This window comes from Psammomys obesus, unplaced genomic scaffold (assembly GCF_907164565.1).
Source record: "Psammomys obesus unplaced genomic scaffold, mPsaObe1.curated_primary_1811, whole genome shotgun sequence".
Taxonomy (NCBI): Eukaryota; Metazoa; Chordata; class Mammalia; order Rodentia; family Muridae; genus Psammomys; species Psammomys obesus.
The window spans coordinates 5,810,679-5,833,841 of NW_026587032.1; the positions used below are offsets into that span (position 1 = coordinate 5,810,679).

The 23,163-nt window shown below is 49.1% G+C and overlaps 1 protein-coding gene across 1 annotated transcript in view; it reads left to right on the plus strand.

Annotated features, from left to right (window-relative positions):
• The window catches only part of Galnt10 (polypeptide N-acetylgalactosaminyltransferase 10), a 137,118-nt gene that overhangs the window by 72,824 nt on the left and 41,131 nt on the right, over positions 1–23,163 (plus strand). The window contains exons 3-4 of the mRNA XM_055602748.1: positions 1,271–1,409; positions 11,126–11,292. Of these exons, the coding sequence (XP_055458723.1) occupies positions 1,271–1,409; positions 11,126–11,292 (306 nt within the window). The remainder of the gene's footprint in view (positions 1–1,270; positions 1,410–11,125; positions 11,293–23,163) is intronic.

A 23,163-nucleotide genomic window follows, 5' to 3' on the forward strand; every position in this document is an offset into this window, starting at 1 on the left:
TGTGTGTGTGTGTGTGTGTGTGTGTGTGTGTGTGTGTGTGTGTGTGTCTTGCCTGTGTGTGTATGTGTACTGTGTGCATGCCTAACTGGAGTTCTGGATTGCCATAAACCACTCTATGATTTAGATGCTGACACCTAAACCCAGGTCCTTGTGAGAAGGTGCTCGAAACTGCTGAGGCATATCTCCAGCCCCCAAATGTTTTTAAAACAGAAGAAAAAAATTTTTTTTCTTTTAAATCTTGTTGTGTAGGTTTTTTTTAAAAGAAGTGCCTAGATTAGTGAGCTCACTGTTGGTCTGTCTGCAAGGACCTCTCCAGAGACAAGAAGGTCTTTGGAGCTCTGACCTGATGAATATTAGGCTCTAGGGAGGAAGGCGAGAAGGCATGGGTCTAGGAGAAAGGCATGGGGAGATTCATTACTGTCAGAGATGGTATAGCTAGGCCCTGAAGAGGAAGTCCTCAGTCCCCACAGACAAACCATGTCCTTAGCGGTTTCCCTGCACAGCCTGGAAGCAGGCTTAGTTATTAAAATGTGATCTAGTAGTAGTCCACAGTACATGCCTGTCAGGGTGGCAGAGGGAGGGAGAGGATTTGGCTTCTCATGAGGACAGTAAGTGGCCTGTCCACTTTCCGAAGAAACCCTCGGGAGAGAGAGTATCTGTGTGCGTGTGTTCCAGAAAGTGTGGCTGGCCCTGGAGAAGAAGCCCTCCAGAACACCACCAGAAGGGTTTGGGACCCAACAATGAATGCTTTATTCCTTTGATGAAACCGATAGTGACTATTTCGGGGAGACGAAGGTAGGGGTGTGGCCTCTATGAAGAAAGAAGAACATGGGGTGGGGGTGGGGGTTGTCCTTGGGGCTGAGTCTCCCTCTGTCCTCTTCCTGTGCTCCCTCTCTGCTTCCTGTGCCCCCTGAGCCAAACAGCCTCTTCCACACATTCCTGCTGCCAGTATGTTCCACTTCACTACAGGCCCAGGAACACAGAGCCTTGTGACAGTGGACAGAGCCTTCTAGAATAAATCCTTCCTTCATTAAGTTGCTTTCCTCAGGTCCTTGGTCACAGTAATGCAGAAGTAACCAATGTGCTCCTTGATTGGTTGTTTTTTTTGTGTGTGTTTCTTTTTTTTTTTTGGCACTGCTCTTAGCGGCTGAGTCATCTCTTCAGCCCCAGGTGTAAGGCATTGTCTGCCGTCCAATCACTCTCTTCCCCATTCTCAACCCTTGTAGGTATCAGGTAAACCAGCAACACTGAATTTGCTCTCTGCCCCTAGGAAATGGAGAACAGGGGAAACCTTACCCCCTGACCGATGCCGAGAGGGTGGACCAGGCATACCGAGAAAATGGATTTAACATCTACGTCAGTGATAAAATCTCCCTGAATCGCTCTCTCCCCGATATCCGGCACCCAAAGTGAGTGGCACCCCATCTCCTTTTCTGCTATCTTAAGGATGTCGCCCGTTGCTCTGGGTTGTGAATTCATGAAAACAAACGAACAAGAACACCATTAGCAGGGGGTGCTGCCGGCCTCCTGTGGAACAGAGGCTCGAGTGATCAGACCCCTCTGCAAGTTGGAGTTGGCGTGGCCAGGGATGGTGCAGTTGGTCTGTTCTGTCACTTAGGGTGTAGGAGCCAGCAATTCTTCAGAACAGTAACATCGGTTCACCTGGGAATTTGGTGTGTGTGTGTGTGTGTGTGTGTGTGTGTGTGTGTGTGTGTGTGTGTATGACAGAGACAGAGAGGGCACTTGTGCCACAATACCTGTGGAGGTCAGAAGACAACCTCTGATATAGGTCCTTGCCTTCTGCCTTGTTTGGGACTGGGTCTGTTTGTTATTCACCCTGTATACAGCAGGCTAACTGCCAGCTCCTAGAAACTCTCCTCTCTCCTCCCATCTCACTGTAAGTTAAGAGCGCTGGCATTACAGCTGGCCCCATCGGGCTCTCTCTCCAGCCCAGCCTTGGGCCTCCACTCGGGTTAACTGTATCGAGCACTGGAGCCAGCTGTCAGTGCCCTGAGAAGCCCTGTGTGCAGGTAGCTTTGCCGCAGGCGCAGGGCAGAAAAGGAAACCAGAATCTGGGAAGCCTCACGTAGAAGACAGGCTGACCCTCAGGACTAGGTCCTTTACCATCGCCTCTTACCCAGAGGGGACAAGAGAGGGACCTGGAGTGCTTCCTGTGGGATTTGCTTCCCGTGGGCTTCAGTAATGCTCTAGAATCTTTCACTGACATATGAGAGTGTCATTCAGCCACAATGGTGTTTCTGGGTTCAGAACGGTGAGCTGACGCGTCACATTATCGGACCAAACCCTGTGTCCAAGACCCGGAGCGTTGATTGTTGTAACTGTAAAAAAACTTACACCATCTGTCCCAACCTTCCTCTAACATGAGCCACGAGGAAGCAGCGTAATGACTCATCTCGCATTAGTTCTCTGGTGTGGGCCGCCAACTACCTGTCCCCCTGCCTCAGCTTCCCGAGCAACTGGGTTGACAGACCTTTGTTGTCAGGCTCGGCTCATGTAACTCACTAAACTGCACAGACAGTGAGGAGGAAGTAGATTACATGTGGGATGTTGTATGATCATAGAAGAAGAAAATCCAGCTCAACAGTCCAAAGTTGAGGACGGTATCTGCCCAATTGGCTCTACTTTCTTCTCTCTCTCTCTCTCTCTCTCTCTCTCTCTCTCTCTCTCTCTCTCATAAATTTCATGTGTATGTATGTGAGGGTGCAACGTGCCACAACATGTCTATGGAAGCCAGAGGGCAGCTTATGGAGTCAGTTTCCACCATGTGGGCTCCTGGGGTTGAACACAGACGTGGCACCAATGGCCTGTTCCTGCTGAGCAGTTTCTTCGGGCTTTCGTTCTTCTTTCGTATGTGGTGGGTTTTTGTTTTGTTTTGTTTTGTTTCCTTTCACATTAGGAATGTTGCCCTGAAATGTGTCCAGGGCTTGGGAGGGCATCTGAGCTCAGGAGCCCTCTGGCACCTCTGTTGGCAGCCTGTCCACCCAACCAGCCTCCCGGTTGCTAATGTTGGCCACATCCAACACCTGCTTTTTGCAGCCACCGAGTGTGGAAGCTGAGTCCCGGCAGCGAGCAGATCTCCTCTCTCCCCAGGGGGAAGACTCCCCTGCAGTTTGGCGGTGGGAGCCCATGAGTAAGTCGGAGTGGCTGAGTGGCCCTCGGTTTCTTTTAGCTTAAGCAACCTCCCAGGCCTGTTGGCCTTTCATCCCTTCAAACTAAATTTTGGCAACAGCACGGCAAGAGAGGGATGGATGGGCTGTTTGTTTATGCCAGTCACCTCAGCCCGCACCGGAAGCTGCCCCGGCAACACACACCCATGGAGAACAGGAGCCAGGCAGTTTGGCCCCCATTTGCTGGGCTAGCATGTTGGCCAGCTGGCTCTGAGCGGGCCTGTCCCCTGCACCTCCAGCCCAGTGAGTATGCACACAGGCTGGCTGGTGGGCTGGCCCAGTTTCCCTGCTCGATGGGGAGCCCAGCCCAGCCACTTGGCAACTGAACAGAGAGGCTCTTCAGGACCCAAGGCTGGTGACACAAGGGAGCCTCGACTGGAGAAGCGAGTAGGGACTGTAGGCTCCTCCTCTATGCATGCGGGTGGGTGCTCAGCTTCCCAGTGCAAAGCTAAGTGTGACAGCGGCCTGCAGCCACAATCTGCTCCATCTCTAGCTTCAGGAAGGAGCGGGCGGGAATGGAATCCCTTTCTACCTCATCTCCACTCCCTTTGGATTTTTCCTTCTGTGTTAACATGGTTAATTTCATGATAGGTGCTGAACTTCCTCAAAAGAGCGTATAGATTATTGTAATAGCCTGGATTTTCTGGAGCCTCCTTACAACCCCAACAGGTTACAGAGACCAGATGAAAAGGAAGGTAAAGCTTGTTACCTCTGACAGTCAGGTTACATATACTTAGTGTAACGCAAAGCTCAAGGATGCGGACGTACAAACGGACACTGGACTGTGATCGCTGAAAGCCAATCAGAAGTTAATAGGAGTGTCGAGGAGCAGGGCAGGTGACCTGGAATAACAGTCATCAGTCAGAGCCACCTGGAGATGACACAGATGTGGCCTTAGCAGGACACTGCAGCCATGTTCTATTTATAAAGTTAAGTAGAGGCATAGGCAATATGGAAAGACTCAAAGTCTGGAAATGGGGATTTATTTACCACCGTTATTTTTGTTTAATGTGTCTGTGTATATTCCACGTGGGTACATGATTGGAATATGTACCCAGAACGCAGCAAAGTACAGCATATCCCCTGGAACTGCAGCTACAGGTGGACGGTTTCAACCTGCCAAGTGGATTCTGGGAACCGAAGCCAGATCCTCTGCAAGAGCAGCAAGTGGTCTTAACCACTGAGCCATCTCCATAGCTCTCAAGCTCCAGAAATGAAACCAACCATGTCTAAGATGGAGCAGGCAGAGACTAACGATGGATTGGCTATTGCAGGGGCCAGTGTTGGTGAACGCGAAGGCATAGCAAAACAAACGGCCCGAAATAAAAGTTTTGAGAAGTGGAAACTCTCTGAAGGTTGGGACAATTTTGATCCGTCTAACGTGCCTATAATTGGAATCTGTTGCAAAAAGAAGGAAAATAACAGCTTGAACATCTCCAGATTGGGTGCCAACTATAGAGCTGTATTCACGGAACCCAGAGAGGAGGCTGGGGAGGTGGCTCAGTGGTTAAAGCACTTGCCATTGCAAGCGTGGGGACTTGAGTTCAGCTTCTGAGAGCCAAAGTGAGACGTGGAAGAAACGTGTCTGCAATCTCATCGCTCACACAGCAAGACGGAGATGGAGAGATGAAAACGAGAGAGGCTCTGAAAGCTCGTGGGTCAGTCAGCTTGGTATAGACAGCAGCCACACCCTGCCTCAAAAGAGGTGGAAGGTGAGGGCGGACAGGGCTGTTCCCTGTCCTTGTCACGTGTGGCGTGGCACGCCTGGGCACACAGGCACACAAAGAATAAGTCATTGTCAGAAGCCATGGAGGGGAGCAGGGAGCCAATGTAGGAGTCTGTGACCACAAAGGAGGAGAGAGGAGAGTGACTTGTGAGAGCTGGGATCAGAAGAGGATCTGCCTGGGATCCCCTATGGGTGGGGAGGTCTGTGCACTGGGAAAAGGAGTCTGGGTTCCTCTTCAGCACCTCCACTCTCTCAGGAGACTCAGATCAGCTCTCCTCTAAAATCAAACAACTTCCTTCTGAACCGTAGAGTGTTTGTTTTTTGTTGTTGTTGTTGTTTTGTTTTTTGTTTTTGTTTTTTTTTAGGATAGCAGTTATTGATCCATTGGACCCAATGTTAAGATTTAAAAGCTCACAAGCCTTGAAGTAAAATGGCAGCCAATAAAATTTCTCCAATTGACTTTTTTCCCCTCTGGTGTTTAAACCAGATTCCAGTGGGCTCAGCCCTTGGGTTGAAAATTGGGAAGATTGATGGCTTACAAGCAAAAATGTCTGCTTGTCAGCTAAAACTCAAACAAGCCTGTATCTCACCCACAACACATGCTGGCTGAAAACCACCCGCAGCCATACCAGCCGAGGGGTGTTCGGTATGCGTGAGTTTGGAGTTTTCATTGTTGTTGTTTTATTGTTCTTACAAACAGAGGCATTTTCCGAATCCTCTAGAAAGAGCTGCTTCGTTCATCTGTTTGGTTTTTTTGAGACAGGGTTTCTCTGTGCTGTAACCTTAACTGTCCTGGAACTCACTCTTGGACCAGGAGGGCTTTGAACTCACAGAGATCTGTCTGCCTCTGCCTCGCCCTGAGTGCTGGGATGAAGCATACAACCACCATCGCCCGGCTGCTAGGCCCATCTTTAATAAAGGCTTCCATTTATCATGTGCTTTTATTCGTTTGTTGGTATGCCAGGCACTGGGTGGTTTATTTCCCGGTTACAGCATGGTTCCAGCCCTTTCAGCATGGCTTTATGGAGGTCTCCCGCTGCATCAATTAGACTAAATCTTAGGGGAGCTCTGGGCTAAAATCAGCACAGCTAGTAGAAAGCAGGTCAAAGCATGTGACTCTTTCTGCCACTGTATCCTCACATGGATAGAGGCCCATGTCTCACAGAGAGGAGGGAGATTATTAGTATTTTACTTGTTAATGGCTGGAGGTCCTTGGACTAGCACTTCGAGTAGGTTTTGCTAGAGAAGTCCAGCAAGCATGGCCAACACACTCTCCACCTGCATTTCATACCCCACACTGAAGATGATACACACCTCTGCAGAAACAGGCAGTTGAAATCCAGTTGGAGTGGCTAGAGATGATTGGAACTTTAAGTGATGTTGGTCTTGAGGAGTTTAAAGAAAAAGAAAAGAACAAAGGAAAGGTGAAGGCATCTGTCAACCTGACACAGCCTAGAATCACCTAAAAAGAGATTCTCAGTGGAGTATCTGTCTTCATCAGGTTGGTCTGTGGGCAAGTCTTGATTGTTCCTTGATGTAGGAAGATCAAGCCCACTGTGGGCATCACCGTTCCTTAGGCAGGTGGTCCAAGGCTATATAAGAAAGCCAGCAAGCAGCATGCCTTTATGATTTGTGCATAAATTCCTGCTCACACTCCCCTCAGTGATGGACTCTGACCCGGAAGTGTAGACTAACATAAAACCCTGTCTTCCCCTAAGTCGCCTTTGTTTTTCAGAGCATCCCATCTCCTCCTCCTTTAAGATGGTATCAGGGGAGTATGGTGACCAGCTAAGCAGCTTAGATTAGGAACAGAATTTGTGGCAAGTTTTCTTCTCCGAATTTGGCTTGGGGTGGAGGGGGTGGGGGTTGGGGGCAGCAGTCTTCCGTCCCAACTCTCCACACACTCAGAGCCAAGTTCCGTCCAAGCAGTGAGGGCAAACCATTTGGTCTTTGCTCATAATATATATATATATGGACATGCGTGAGTTTAGTGTTTTATTTTATTTTACAACAAGGTGGTTGGAGGGGCTAGAGAGATGGCTCAGAGGTTAAGAGCACTGGCTGCTCTTCCAATGGTCCTGAGTTCAATTCCCAGCAACCACATGGTGGTTAACAACCATCTATAGTGATATCTGGTGCCCTCTTCTGGTATGCATGCAGACAGAACACTGTATACTTAATAAATAAATCTTTTTTTAAAAAAAGATGTATTTGGACCATTTTGTTCTACAAGGAGTTTCTTTTCTTTTATGTATTATGTCATTAGTTAGCTCCTTTCCATTACAGTGTGATATTCCCCTGGAATAGTCTGTTTTCTCTCATTGTAGAAAGGTGTGCTGGTACTTAACAGCTCTTTGCTTCTGTAGACCCCATGGCAGAACTTTCTGGAGTTTGAACTCTTTCCAGCTTGTTTGTCTTCTCTCCTTTTGTGAATCCAGCGTCTTGGAGTAAAGACCATTTTCTCCTCGTGACTGTCAGCTATCACTTACACTGCTGCCATGACCTCCCTTAGGAACCACAGTCATTAGCAGAGGCAGGAAGATCATCACAAGCTTTGGGTTGGATAGCCAGCTTTGGGTTAGATAGCAGCACCCTGTCTCAAAAGAGGGAAAAAAAGGGGGGGAAGGAAGAAAAAGAAAAAGGAAGAATTGCTCATGACTTGAACAAAGAAGTTTTAGTACATGGGATCATACAGGTAACAAAGACACATTTCAAGGTCTAGCTAAGCCTACCTGCATCAGAACTCTGGGGCAAGCAAGTCAGAAATGTAAATCTACTTACTGATGCCTGATAGGGCTGAGACCCATGACTAAGTGGCAGTAAACTTCCCTTCCTCTGGCTGTGTCTCAAGCAGGTGTGTGTGTGTGGCTAGCTCTCAGCAAAGCGGCTGTGAATGGAGAAGGGCTTCATAAAGACCTTAGCTTTGTCTCTTTTGTCCCACACATCTTCCCACTCCTGATTCCAGCCAGCTGTGGGCCGCTGTTTGTTGTTGAGGGTTTTCTTGCTGCTGTTTCGGTTCTGTGTTGGTTTTTCCACTCTAGGTTTTTGTGTAGCTAGGGCTGGCCTTGGACTCCCAGCCTTCCCTCCCCTCCCGCCTCCCCCTCAGCATCTGTGCTTTCAGTGCTGGGCAGACAAGTGCTCAGCACCACATTCGGTTCCAGCCAGGTGCACTGAAGAGAAAGCTGTCTCATCCCCAGGCAGAGAGAGAAGGGGGTGGGGGGGTCCCACTTAAGAAGGAGACTGAGCGCCAGTGTGTGGCCAGAGAGGGCAAGCTGGGCACTAGTCACGCCATTCCCTCGGTTCTCACTCCTGACCGTGGGTGTCCCGGACCGCGTTTAAACGGGTTCCCTGAGATGATGGACCGTAACCTGGAATTGTAACCAGAGAAAGTCCTCTTTTCTCCTTACGTCTTTTTGTCAAGATACTTTATCATCACAGCAGAAATGAAACCCAGACAGGGCCACACAAGAACAATCTGCCGATTTGTCCTCCGAGTTGTTCAGAATAGCTGCCTTCTCGGCTCCCCCTTGCTTCCCTCTTCTCATCCCTCTTCTCACCTGAAGCAAAACAGAGTTTGTCATGGAGCAAATAAGTTAGCTTACCTTCTGTAAAAGGATCTTAAGCTGAGCCAATGGACTCAGATACTGTTCCCCAGAACAGGACTCACCCAGATCTTCAAAGCCTTTTGGGCTGTGGAGATGTCTCAGTGGATTAGAGCACTGGGAATGCAAGGGTGAGGACTTGAGTCTGAGTCTCCAGCACCCATGTGAAAAGATGGTGTGCCTGCATGCCAGTCACCCCGCACTGGGGGGCTGGAGCCCTCCAGCCAGCCACCCTGGCCAAAACAGCCAGCTTCCGGTTCAAGAGAGACCTTATCTCAACAGCACACACATACAGAGACAAAAGGAAAGTCTGGGACACTGTAGCAGGGAGACGCTTGGAAGCATGGTGTACCAGGTAGCGTGGTTTCCACAATGTAACAGTCGGTAAAAAATGCAAAGTTGAAGTGCACACATCTAAGTTTCCCCGGAAAGGACTGAGAGGCCAGCAATTTGTTCATACTAAAAAAGTAGAAACAGTGTAGCCATTAGCCACAAAACAACGTGGCCTCCCCAGAAGAAGGGAAAACTAGATGAGGAGACATTAATAAAAGGTAGGAATCTTTGAATTACCCGTTAGAGTTGGCCTTGGAACTGTATGCTTCACATAATTATATAAACAGGACTAGCTCTAAATTAAAAATTAGAATGCAAGCCGTAAAGATAAATAACTAAATATAACATGTGAACCCGAATGTCCCATGCACATGTGATGAGAGAAAGATGCAGAGACCAATCGCTCACACAGCTTCAAAGCTGAAATGTACACTATAGAAAAAATAGGTAATGATAGTGTAATAGTGGAATTGTTTTTCCTGACAATATTGCATTTTGTAGGGCAAAATGCATATATATATATATATATATATATATATATATATATATATATATATAACCTAGGTAGGGTTTGTTTTGTTTTGTTTTATGTATACTCATGAGTGCCTACATGTTTGTATGTGAGCCGTGTGTATGCCTGGTATCTGAACAAGCCAGAAGAGGGCATTGGAACCCTCTGGAGCTGGAGTTGGGGTTATGAGCCACCTGATGTGACTACTGGAACCAAACCTGGGTCCTCTGAAAGAACAGCAAATGTTTTTGGCTGCTGAGCCACCAATTTAGCCCCAGTAGCCTGGTTGTTAGCAAACTAAATGCAATATAGCAAACTAAAAATATATGCTTAGATATATATGTACATATAAAGGAATATATAATATGTCAATATTCCTAATAAAAACTGATGCAGAACTCCACAACAAAAGACCCATTAACAAAATTCAGCATTATGTAAGGATTATGTACAGTGGCCAGGAAGGCTATCCCAGAAATGCAAGGTTGGTTTAACGTAGGAACAGCGATCAATGTGGCCCACCCATACTAATAAAACAGAAGACAAATGTCAGTAGATGTGTGGGGTGGGGAGAGCACTGGACAAAATCCAACACGTTAGAAAGCTGAAGACACGCAACAGACTAAGCATATAAGGAACTCCTTCGTAAGTGGCTCCAGTGGAAAAGTACACTGACATTACGCTCAAGGATGAAAGATCCATCCTCCTCCAGCCCTCTCCTGAGATCAGGTGCAGGACGAGATGTCTATCTACCCTTGCCACTTCTACTCATGTGCATGGCCTGCTCTGAAGAGGCTCTGAAGAGGTATCTTATCTAATTACGTAGAGCTTCTGTGTCACATACAGGCCGCAGAGATGCCCTGCAAAAAGAGATACAGATAACCAGGAGTAGACCACCGCAGATCCTGGAGTACCAGTGACTCCCAGTGTCTTCAGCACACAATCATAAGGGGAAAACGGGTGATTAGAGAGACGAAGGAGACATGTCCACAGTATGTAGACTTCATTTTGACCTTCACTTAAACTAGCCAACGGTAGGAGAACATAAGACCAAGGGAATTTGAATACCAATTAACTTTCCCTTTAGGTTGTTTTTGTTGTTGTTTTGTTTTGTTTTGTTTTGTTTGAGACAGAGTCTTACTGTGTAGTCTTGACTGTCCCAGACCCAGCTGTGTAGCCCATATCCAGTGCTGGGATTAAAGGCATGCTCGAATTCTCCTGGTCCTAGCCAACCCTCTGATCATGGCTCAGGTGACTAGATCCCCTCCCGGAGCCCAGAGGAGTCACCTCATTTGAACAAAGGCACTCCGCTCTGGGAAACTTCTGAAGTCGTTAGGAGCCAGAGTCAGAAACCAAAGTGCTTCCCAGAACCTCTTCTCGGGAAACACCAGGGGTTTTTGGCTTTGTGTCAAGAACAAAGACCAAAAATCTAGTCTCAGTGATTACAAGTCTCACAGTGGAGGCTTGTGCGCGCGCGTGTGTGTGTGTGTGTGTGTGTGTGTGTGTGTGTAAGCCCGACTTCATACAGAGACAAGGGTCTTTTACACAGGGCCCACTCCGCTCACAGTGGAAATAGGACACCGTGGAACCAAAGAGGAAAGTCCTGCAGCAGCTGAGGTCTCTCCACTCTCTCCTACCCTGTGGCAGGAAAAGACACACGACTCCCACTTAGCCTGGGGCCGCATCTGCGGTCTCGCTGCAGTATGAGAGCTGAGCGGTGATTCTGAATAACGCCTGTCCTTCTCCCCTCGTGTCTTCCCTCCAGCTGCAACAGCAAGCAATACCTGGAGACGCTGCCCAACACCAGCATCATCATCCCCTTCCACAACGAGGGCTGGTCCTCGCTGCTGCGCACCGTTCACAGCGTGCTCAACCGCTCGCCTCCAGAACTGGTGGCGGAGATCGTGCTGGTGGACGACTTCAGTGATCGAGGTAGGCCTCACCCACCCTGCTTCCTGAGCCCCATGCTTAGAAAGGGGTGCTGCCTGCAAGAGCGCTCTCCAGCAGTGCGGTGTATGATCCCCTATTTACCCGGCAGCTACCATGCAGACCGTTCTCCTTACGCGTGATCTCGTTTCACGCCCACAGCATCCCAGCAGCAGATCCTACGTTAATCCCCCTTGGGTCCGGTGGGAAATGCATTAAACTGTGAAGAACAGAAAACTAGATGAGCAGTGGCTGGCCCAAGTCACTTTCCTGCTTTCCTGTCTGCCTGCTTATAGGACTGGTATCGCTCTAATTTGGGGGCTGACCAAGGTTTTGTTGTTGTTTTGTTTTTCCATTGCTGTGACAAATACCACCACATTTATTTCATGGTCATAGTCCATCACTGAAGGGAGTCAAGTCAGGAGATGAAGCCGGAACTGAAGCAGAAACCCATGGAGGCATGCTGCTTACCGGCTTGATCCCGAACTTCCCCTCGGCAGCTTTCAAATACAGCCCAGGCCCACCTGCCTAGGGACAGCACCACCCACAGTGGGCCAGACCCTCTATGTATCAATTAGCAGCAAAGAAGGTGCCCTACAGACAGGCACGAAGACTAATGTGCTCAAGCAGTTCTTCAGTTGAGGTTCCGACTTTTCTTAGGGGACTCTAGATTGTGTCAGGTTGGCAGCCAAAACTAGCCAGACAGGGGAGCCATAGCAAAAAAACAAGCCGGGCACGATGGCACATGCCTGTAATCCCAGCACTCTGGGAGGCAGAGTCAGTCGGATCTCTGTGAGTTCGAGGCCAGCCTAGTGTACAAGGCAAGTTCTAGGACAGCCAAGGCCACACAGAGAAACCCTGTCTCAAAAAACCAAAACAAACAAACAAACAAGCAGAAACAAAGCAGTCACTTAGCTGACTCAATGCTTCTTCTTCCTTCTGGTCACAGAATGGTTGCTGAGACCTGTGGGTAAATGTCACAGCCTCCTCCTGGCAAGCTTAGACTTTTTCTAGAAGTTTCTCCAGAAACTTGAGGCCAGAACTTTGCAGTCTAGTCCTTCTTTCTATGTGGGAGGCTACAAACATTAGGCCTTGTGTGTGTGGTAGAGGCAGGAGATTGGAGGCATGGAATGAATACACGGATGTCAAGCCAGCCTGCCTGTGGCATCTACCCCAGCATGGCAAGGCACTAGGCTGGGTCTGTCTCGCCTCCAGCCACGTGACCATGCCCCTATGCAGAGCCTCTTGACTGTGCAGCTCACCTGGGGCTTGAAGGAACACAGAAGTGAAACCCAAGACAGACAGGCTCCCTTCCAGCTCACGGCCACCCACTCCTGGGGCATCCAATGGCAGTGGGAAGCCTTCCTTTTCATGTAGCTAACCTGGCACTTAGCTGCACGCCTGGAAGAAGTCAGCCTGTGATCTCACCCTACTTGCTCTCTGACCTTAGCCCACGCACCAGACCCCACTCTGTGCTTCAGTTCCCTGGTGTGTGAAAAGGAATAGTTAATTCTAAGAGCCCCAGATCTGTAGAAATGGCAGCTTGGTGTCACTGTGATGCACACAGGCTTACAGGTCCTCGCGTCTACCCCTCCTGCCACTGTGACCACACGCGTAGGCTTGCCAAGCTTTCTTCACCTTTTGATGACATCCCAAACACTTTTCCTCACTTTCAACATCGAGAACTGCTAAGATCCGAGCACTTCCAGAATATCAATGAGTTTGTAATGAAGGAAATCTATAAACCTTTGGGGAATGTCTGGCAAAAACACAGGGTGCACGAATCGATGTATTTATGGGACGTTTTTGTGCATCTTTAAGAAAGCAAAAGCCGGGGTTTATGAATCAAGCACTATATAAATGATGTCCTGGGAGAGAAAAGAATCGAGTGAATCCCTTCAGATTTCATCGTAAGCATCAAGAGTTCCAATGGGTAGGAAAGGATCGTCTTTTTGCAGTGGAAAATAGCTGTGCTCTAGTTTCAGAAAGTGACACTCCACTGAGCTGTCTCCATTTCAGAAACTTGCACAGCGGGAACGCTCAGCTGTGCATTTCCTCCTGGTTTCACGGTCACAGGTTAAGCCTTGCAACCGGCAACCGTGTGTGTGTGTGTGTTTGCCTGTATGTGTGCATGTACGTGTTCGTGGTGGCTTCAGACGTCATTTGTTTTAGTTTCGTTTCTGTTGCTTTGATAAAGCACCCTGACAAAAAGCTCCTCAGGGGGAAAGAGGTTTGACTTCCTAACTCCGGGTGACAGGCCATCTCTGCAGAGTCATAGTGCCAAGAACCTCTGGTCCTGTCACACCCATGGTCAAGAGCGGGGCGGATGAATGCATGTGTGCCCACTTGCTTGCTTGTGCTCAGCTTGAATTTTCAACTCCTAGACAGCTAAGGACACCCTGCTTAGGGAATGGTGCCACCCACGGTAGGCTGGGGTCTTTCCCCATAACTTGAGTAGGACAGTCCTCCCTAGACGTGTCCACAGGCCAACCAACGTAGGCAGTCCCTCACCAAAGTCCTCTTCTCAAGTGATTCTGTTTTATCTTACTGGCAATTTAAATTTTTAAAATATATTTTATTTATTTATTGTGTGTGTGCATGGGCGTGAGTTTGAGCACAGGACAAGTTGTGGAAATCACTTCTCTCCCTCCGCTGTGCAGCAGACTTGAGTTGTCGGATTTTTGTTGCAAGCTCACCGAGCCATCTCATCACCCTGAACTTCAGTTAGAGCTAACCTTCACATCATTTCTCAGGAGCCGTCCGCCTTGTGTGTTGGTGTTTTTGTTTGTTTGTTTTTGAGATGGGGCCTCTAAGTGTTCTGGTGCTCGCTATTCCGTTAGCTTGGCTGTCCAGTGATCCGCAGGATTCTCCTGTCTCAGCCTCCCCAGCTCTGAGATTATAAGCATGCACCACCATGCCCAGCTTTCTACATAGGCTGGGGAATCAAACTTAGGTCCCCGTGCTCATCCAGCAAGCACCCAACTGATTGAGTCATCTCTCCAGACTCTGAGACCAAACTTTAAGCTGTTTTCATTTCACTGATAGAGGGACGAGAGGGAAAGAAAGCCCAGTGGCACAGGACATTGAGTTCCTCGCCAAAAGGTCCCCAGAGATAGGGCATGGACTTGTTGTGGCTGTCAGTCTGTCCTCAGGGTGATGCTGGGCCGCTCTGCCAACTGAAACCCGCTAAGTGTCATTCACAGTGAGCTCACTAAGTGGGAAGCACATGAAGGAGACTGAGCAATAACACCGAGAGAGCTCCAACTGTAGGCCAGATGCTGTTGTGATCACATGGTTTGGATGAGGACTGTCCCCACAGGCTCACGTGTTTAAACCCTTGGTCCCCAGTTGGTGGTGTCGCTTGGGGAGGTTGTGGGACCTTTAGGAAGTAGAGCCTTGCTGGAAGAGGAGGGTCAGTGTTAGCCCCTGGGGTTTAGAGACAGGACAAAGCCTGTCCCCACCCCTGGCCACCCTTTGCTTCTGTTTGCCTGCAGATATGGTGAGTCCCAGCCACATGCTCCAAATGCTCTGGCCTCCACCGTGCCATCCTGGCTATGATGGGCAGGATCGCCTCAAGTTGTGTGGGACCGGCAATAAGCTGGTCTCGCTCTAAGTTAGTGGTTCTCAACCTGTGGATTGTGACTCTTTTACAGGGGTCACAGATATTACGTTACAATTCATAACAGTAGCAAAATTAAAGTTATGAGGCAGAAAAATAAATACTTTTATTGTTGGTGGGCCCCACAACACGTGGAACAGTGTTAAAGGGTGGAAACATTAAAAAGATTGAAAACCACTGCCCTAAATGGCTTCTTGTCAGATATTTGGTCACAGGAAAGAAAAGTAACTAACACAAGTGATTTAAACACAGTGTAGCAAATTGACAGAAAGCCCCTTTTAGCTAGCATTGACCTAAAGGGAAAATTCATCATGTTTAGCATCACTGAAAAGCATAAGAAATCTACACCCCTACCCTGACCCCGTACATCACCTCCTAGATAAAACTGCAAGAGCTCTTAAGTAAAAATTCAAAATATTCAATTATGACATGATCCTTATCCTCTAAAAGATATGGGCCATGCTGGCACACACCTTTAATCCCAGCACTCACTGGGGAGGCAGAGGCAGGCTGATCTCTGTGAGTTTGAGTCCAGCCTGGTCTACAGAGCTAATTCCAGTACAGCCAGAGTTATACAGAGAAATCCTGACTTGAAAAACACAAACAAACAAAGATAAGGCCTCCTGTATTTATTTATTGTAAGCATTAGTTCAGATTCTTTAAATAACATTGTTTATAATAGGCTAAGGAAGGGCATTGGCCAAAAAAAATAGGTGTTTTCTACTCCCAGCACCAGCACACGCAATGCACACATACAGACGTACAAACAAAGCAGCACCAGTGTATACAGACGTCTACACACCCACACACAGGGACATGCGTGCATACGTACACATGCATATGCACGCTCCAACGCAAAGATATACACCCGTTAACATACACATCCCAGTGCCAGGTCACACAGACATACACACCAACACACACACACACACACACACACACACACACACACACACGAATAAATACTCGTGCACATACAAACACAGACGGACACGCAGCAGCACCAACACATAGAAACAGACACACGGACACACACTCAGATGCGCACACCTGGCAGCGTCCAGATGTGGTCATGCCAGCAGAAGCTGCAGGAACTCTTCCTGCTTTTCTGAGCCTCCGGGCGCGTCTTAGCAGACACCCGCCCGTGCTGGCTTGATCTGAATCCAGAAACACCTTTGAAGCTGTTACCATCCGGCTTAAAATGTTACTGGCTCTCACAGCTCCGGCTAGGCACGGCTCCACAGCACTGAAAATCAGGGAGGCCAAATCCACACGTTTTTATGCGTCTTTATTCTGAGATTTTTCTGAAAGGAGGAAACAGCGTCCAGTTCTCTCCAGCCTTGGAGGTTTAATTTCTCGTCTGTCTTCTCTTGCTTTCCGACCTCAAGTTAACAAGGTTTATGAACATATAATTTTTACATCGTTACAGAGAACAAAGGGTCAAGCATGTGTTGAGGCCTCTTGTGGCGACATTGGTTCCTGTAAAGTATTACCAGATGCGTTTCGCTTAGCTTTGGGAAGCCAGCACACTGAGTTCCTTCCAGAACATTCTTTGATCCCACAACGATCTTTAAAAAATTAATTGTGTTCATTTGCTTCATTTCTTCAAGATGCATGCGTTATTTGCAAGCAAGTGGGGACCCTAGAAGAGCCGCTAACTTCTTCCTGTCTGCTGGCAGCTCTCGGCATCTGAGCCCACTCATAAGGGGGTTTTCCGTGCATTGTAGACCAGCTGCAGTGAGGGGAGCACAGCAGGGAGGAGGGGAGCTCCGCTCAGGGAGACCCGTTTCTGCACGCTGTCAGGGTGTACGCTAGAATATTCTGAACCACTCTCTGACCTCTCTTCATGAGTCCCAACAACAGTCACTTTGCTGGGCCTCACAACAACCAGCCCTCATCTTTCCTGGCCAGCACACTGCAGCTAGTCCCAGCCCTGTGACAGAGAAGTGAGGGAGATTGACCCCCGAGCGAGTCCTTCCTGAGAAGGGGCCACTGGGACACACTTTCTGTAGTGGACACTAGCTCTCGTCCTGTTCCTCCCTTAGGCTTAAGGGGAAGGAAAGCAGGAGGTGGAGGATGGTAGCTTAGTGGCAGAGAACTTGCCTAGCATGTGCTAGGCCCTGGGTTCTATCTTCTGTCACGCTCACCAAAATGAGGTGGGAAATAAAACGGAAGGAAGCAGATTCAGGTTAGTAAACCTGTGTCCCTCACACCTTCACTGCCTGCCTGTTGTGAAGAATATCCACACACATTCACACACAGGCATTTGCGCGTGTGTACACACACAGACCAGACCCACAGGTGCCAACTCACACAGATCTACACACCAACACACACATGCATAAGTATGTGTGCACCTACACACACTGAGACACACACAAGCACCAACACACAGAGACACACACACACTGACATACAGGCATTTGCACACAGGCTCGTGCACATGGTGTGCTTTGAGCAAGTGGACTCCGACCCGTCCCCACCCCAAGAGCACATACCTTCTCTTGTACAGGCCTATGGGCGTGGATTTTCCATCACTCCCACTTTCTCCTGCGTGGTTGAGGGAGAACTAGGTGTGAGTTGATGCTCCTGGCCAGCATCCAGTAAAGAGCCATTGTCTGTCTGTCAGTGTTACAGTGAGGCTGTGTTATCACTGTTAACTAGGCACGCTTGCCTAGAATCCCCCAGTATGGGGCTGGGAGAGTGGCTCAGTGATAGAGGGCCTTGCCTTAGCATACACAGAGTCTTTGTGGCATGTTTGGAGGGTGTGGTCCAGGAAAGTGTACTAGGTCATCCACCAAGCTTAGAAAAGCACATATTCTTTGGGTGGGGGATGGAGGATCGTCAGCCTACAGGCTCATCAGACCCTGTTTTTCCAGGAAGCCTCATTGTAAATCATTACTTTCCCACATCAGGCTAGGATTTATGGTCCCACATGTCATTTCAACCACTGCTCATTAATCCTGAGATCACACTTAAATTATTAAAACATCCTGTTCCGGTTGTGAGGGTTCTAATTATATCTTCAAGAGGCTATCATTACCTGGTTTGTCAGCCACAGTCGGTACTAGTCTGTGCCATCCCCAGTGTCTGTCGTCCCTGTGCCCCGCCCTCTACCCCCTCCCATTCATATCCCCCAATGCCTCATCAGAACTCACCTGTGTCATAAGACAAGACCTAAGCCAAAGGGTCAGGAGGCAGAGAGCGGAAGTTCTCAAAGTTGGGTGTGCATGAAATCTTCTGGGGAGTGGCTGTGTTGTGCAGATTCCCAGGCCACAGCCCTCTCCACCCTCTGACTGGGTGGAGCCAGGGAACCACATCACAGCCAGATTTTCTGGGGATGCTCACAGGTTTAGTCCTGAGGGCCAGAGCTAAGAGAGTGAGCTGTAGATGTCAGGGCTACAAAGACCTCTTAAGGAATAGCTGGTGGGAAAAACAGAAAAACGGGAATGAAAGCTCTCTTGGCCGCTGCTATGAAGAGACACCATCACCAAAGCCTCACTTATAAAGGAAAGCATTTAATTTGGGGGCTTGGTTACAGTTTCAGAGGTTTATCATGATGGCAGGGAGCGTGGTGGCACACATGATGCTGGAGCAGCAGCTGAGCCACATCCTTGAGCCACGGGCCAAGAGATAGACTGGCCTGCTGTGGGCTTTTGAAACCTCAAACCCTGGTGACACGCTTCTTCCAACAAGGCCCCACCTCCTAATCCGTCTAATCCTTCTCAAGTAGTGCCACTCCCTAACGACCAAATGTTCAAATATATGAGCCCGTGGAGTCATTCTTATTCAAACCACCACAAGAACACTCATTCTCCTTTTTATTTAGCTAGGGTCTCTCGTAGCCCAGGCTTACCTCCAACTTGTTATGTAGTCAACGATGGCCCTTGAACACCTGATCTTCCTGCCTCCACCTCTAGCTGCTTAGATTATAGGGGTACACCCATCACCAGGCCCAGTGTATGCAGTGCTAGGAATAGAACTTGGGGTTTCATGCAAGCATTCTACCAGCTCCTCCTCCTCTTCCAATAGAGAAACTGAACCCCAGAGGGGACAACCCTGGGTCAGAGCTCCACAGCAGAGACGCAGCCAGCTCCCTGGCCTGCAGTGGGGATGGGATGAGCTAATAGATGACAGAGGACTTTAGAATCATTCAACACTCTATAAATACAAGGTGACACTATTATTCTCCAGCTGGAGCGGCCCGTGACAGAAATGGCTTGCTACTTTCTCTCTAAATTACCATAATCACCTGTTTGAGGCTTCCACCAAGACCATAACTCTAAACTCACGGGGCATAGAATAAATCGTTCCTGAATGAATAATAATAAAAAAAAAAATTATGGGAGAACATGCTTGGGGTCCTGCCTGCTCCTCAGGCTGACGTGTTCTGCCTTTTTTGTTGCCCTGTCCATTTTACTCAGGGGTAGATTGCATCTTTTCCAACTCGAGGCAGCAGGTTTAAAGGGTCTCTGGTTTTTCTTGTGACACGCGCCTTTGCATTTCCAAAATCTTTTACCCGGACGAGCCTGCCTCCGCCTGGCTTCATGACTTTGAAATGATGTAAAACTCCATCCAGGGCATCCAGCTCTTTGTGCTCAGTAAACTCTCTTGCACGTTCCCCACGTGCAAAGGCTGTTTTCAAATATGGAGATCACGTTTCCCTCCCCAGGAAGCTTCATGTTCTTACACCGCCTGTCTTCAGCACCAAGGAGTGAATTCCCCACTGCTTCCAGGAATCTGCTCCCAAGTTGAACATCTTGTTCATTTATGGAACTGCCTTGCCTCACAGAGCCAGTTAGTGACAAGTCCTGTTCCATGTTCGAGGAGCACCAGTTACTGGCAGCCGTAGCCACACTTGATGCCAGGCCCCTCGGGAAGTACGGCACGGCCAGGCCTCCACCATCCAGGCTGTCATCCCTCCATCCCCCTCAAGACCCTCCATCCCCCTCAAGAAACAAGGCGTGGGGGTCTCTACTTTGTTGCTGTACTGACATCATGAGCCCCCACTACCTTGATTGGATTAAGAAACACCAAGGACGGTGGTGGGATGGCACACGCCTTTCATTCCAGCATTCAGGAGACAGAGGCAGGCAGAGCTCTGTGAGTTTGAGGCCAGCATGATCTATATGTCAAGTTGAAGGACAGCCTGGGCTTCGAGAGAACCCCCTCGCTCAACAAATAAAATAAAAATAAAAAAGGAAAGAAACACTAGGACAAAAGTGAGGCACACCTTCACACGTTTCCAGAAAGCGTTAACTGAGGAGGACAGATGTGGAATGCCTGCCCTGAATGTCAGTGGCACCGTCCCACGCCTGAAGCCTTGGCTGAATTAAAAGAGGGGTGGGGGCTGGAGAGATGGTTCAGTGGTTAGCGGTTAGGGTAAGGGTACTTGTAGAGTTGTGTCCATGGGAACATGCTTGCCCAGCAAATGAAAGGCCCTGGGTTTAGTCCTCAGCTCTGAGGAAAAAAAAAATTAAAAGATCGCTTGCTGCTCTTAAGAGAGGACCTGGGTAATGTTCCCAGCACCCACATGGCATGTGCTGCGATGCAGCTTTTGTAATTGTTGGTGCTTCTCCAGTTCAGCCGGCGCTGAGTGACACAGGTCTGACAGGAATGGAAATGTGGGCCTGGCCAAACTAAGGAAGCTGTGCTGTGCCAAGCGCCTGGACATTTGGAAGCCAATGCCAAGGATATTTGATTCACCTTGGTTTATGAAACCTTTGCTCCCCCGTGAATTACATCAAGCCTTGGCCGTCAATTAGAAGTACCTTCACAGGGTTCTTTGTCATGAGTTTTCTTCTGGTATCTGAAAGTTGGTCCTACCAGCAGGAACCCTCCTTGGCACTAACCCACTAACCTGCAGAGCAGAAGTGGCCACAGCTCCAGGAAGAACCAAGAAGAACCATTCTTAGGCATGGATGTTCCCCTTACCATCCATGCCAAGAAGTTGGCCAGGAACTTATCCCTTTTAAGATTTTGTTTTTGATTTTTAGGTCTTTGGGGTGGGGAGGAGGGAACGGTGCTGGTTTCACAGGTGTGGATTAGTTTGAGTTCTCTACAAAGAAGAGGGTTGATCAACGGAATATATTCTTTTATATGTGTAGTCTGGGTAGTCCAGCAACGGCTGATTCTGGTTGTTGTTCAGGCTGGATGCCTCAGCAGTCCCAAGCTGGTGCTGGAGTCCAGAGGATTCCTGAGGGTCTGTGTAGGGATCAAAAAGAAGTAGGCTCTGACACCAGCAAAGGAATGCCTCGGCAGTGGGGTAGACCAACCTGCCATTCAGAATGAGGGCAGGAAGGCAAAAAAAACCCCAAAAGCTTCTTTCTTCCGGGTCCCTTGTGTGGGCTTCCCCACCTCCCTGAAGGTGTGGCACGGATTCAGGGTCAGTCTTCCCACTTCAGACAGGCATGCCCAGCCCCTTGGGTTATAGTTGGTTCCAGATGTAGTCAGGTTGATAACAGACTAGCCATCACCAGGCATGTGTGAGCTGCCCAGCGTGGGTGCTGGGAACTGAGCTCTGGTCCCCTGCCTTAACCCTCGTGCCCTATAGCCCCCAAGAATTTGTTTGGGGTTTTTGAGACCCCAGTGCATGCCAGGCTTTGAGTAAGGCTTTAGGAATATCTGAGGAAGAAGAAGATAGGGCCTGTCCCTGGGGCTTGGGATTCTACAAAGCGCTACACGGGAAGAATTGGCAACATGAACAGGAGTCAGCAGAGTGCATGCATAGTCAAGGCATCAGAGAAGACACACTCGCCCTGTATCTACTCGTGTCCTTATAAGATTGACAGTATGGCTGGGGAGATGGCTCAGTCAAGGGCTTGCTGTACGCATGTGAGGACCTGACTTTATTCCCCAGCATAAAAAGCTGGGTGTGGCAACATCTGCCTGCAATCTTAGCGCTGAGGAGTGGAGCCAGGAGGACCTCAGGGGCCCTTTGGTCAGCCAGTGTTAGAGTCTGTGAGCTCCAGGCTCAGTGAGAGAGCCTGTGTGGTGGTGTGAAAGAAAATGGCCCCCAGAGGCCTAGAGAGAGTGACAGTATTGGGAGGTGTGGCCTCGCTGGAGTAGGTGTGGCTTTGTTGGAGGAAGTGTGTCACTGGGGCTAGCCTTTGAAGTTTCAGAAGCCCAAGTCAGGCCCGGAGTCTCTCTCTTCCTGCTGCCTGCTGATCCAGATGTTAGAACGCTCAGCTACCTCCCCAGCACCATATCTGCCTGTGTGCCACCACCGTGCTCCCGGCCAGGATGATAATGGACTAAACCCCCAACTGCAAGCCAGGACCAATGAAATGTTTACTTTCATAAGAGTTGCCGTGGTCATGGTGCCTCTTCACAGCACTAGAAACTCTTAAGACACCTTACATGAAAAAAAAAAAAAACAAAGTGGAGGAAGGTGCTTGGTGTCAACTTCTGGATGACACGCACGTAGACACGCAAGGCGCTCGAGGTCCTCCGTGCTTTGCTGGGTGGAGGGAAAGCAACACAATAATAATCAGGTAGATCTCAGAGAACAGAAGTGGTGTGTGCCACGTGACCACCCTGAAGCTTCTTGAGCACCTTCTGTCATCAGCCCTATCCTTACCAGGACCCCTGCTCTGGCCCATTCATCAGCCACTGTTTCTTTTTTGCCACCTCCCAGCCAGACTGCCTACTCACTGTGACACCGTCAGTAGGCTTGGGCAGCTCATGTCATCTCTGTGATAGATTTGAGGTACCCCTTAGCATCATGCCCGGCTGGGGTGCAACAGACCAGGGCTGGATGCTGCTGCAGAAGGGAGTCAGGGAATCCATCCTCAGGAGCAAGCCAAGAGACTGAAGCATAGACACACGCACACACCTGGGCGCACATGCGTGTGCGCACATCCACCCGCTTGCCTGTCCAGCCTCAGCCCCAGCCCTTACCACCCTCATTCCTGGGTGCAGGCATCTGCCCGGTGCCTTCTGTCAGCCCTCATCCCCGTCGCTACCCTAGGTCGGGCAGGCAGGCTTCTCAGGCTCTGAGAACTCCGCTTTGGCGCTCCCATCTCGCCATACTGCTCTCTTCCCGGGAGGTCCCGGAGCCGGGATCCCCAGCCGCTCACTGTTGGGTACCTTGTGATTTGGTCCCTGGCCCTGGGCTCCAGGCCAGGCACCTGCCTCTCCAACTGAAGAGGAGGAGGGACCAGGCTCAGTGGAAGCCGGCAGGCCTTGAAAGTTTGCCAGCCCATGAGTGCTCACAAAATTAAAAAAAAAAAAAAAAAAAAAAAAAAAAAAAAAAAAAA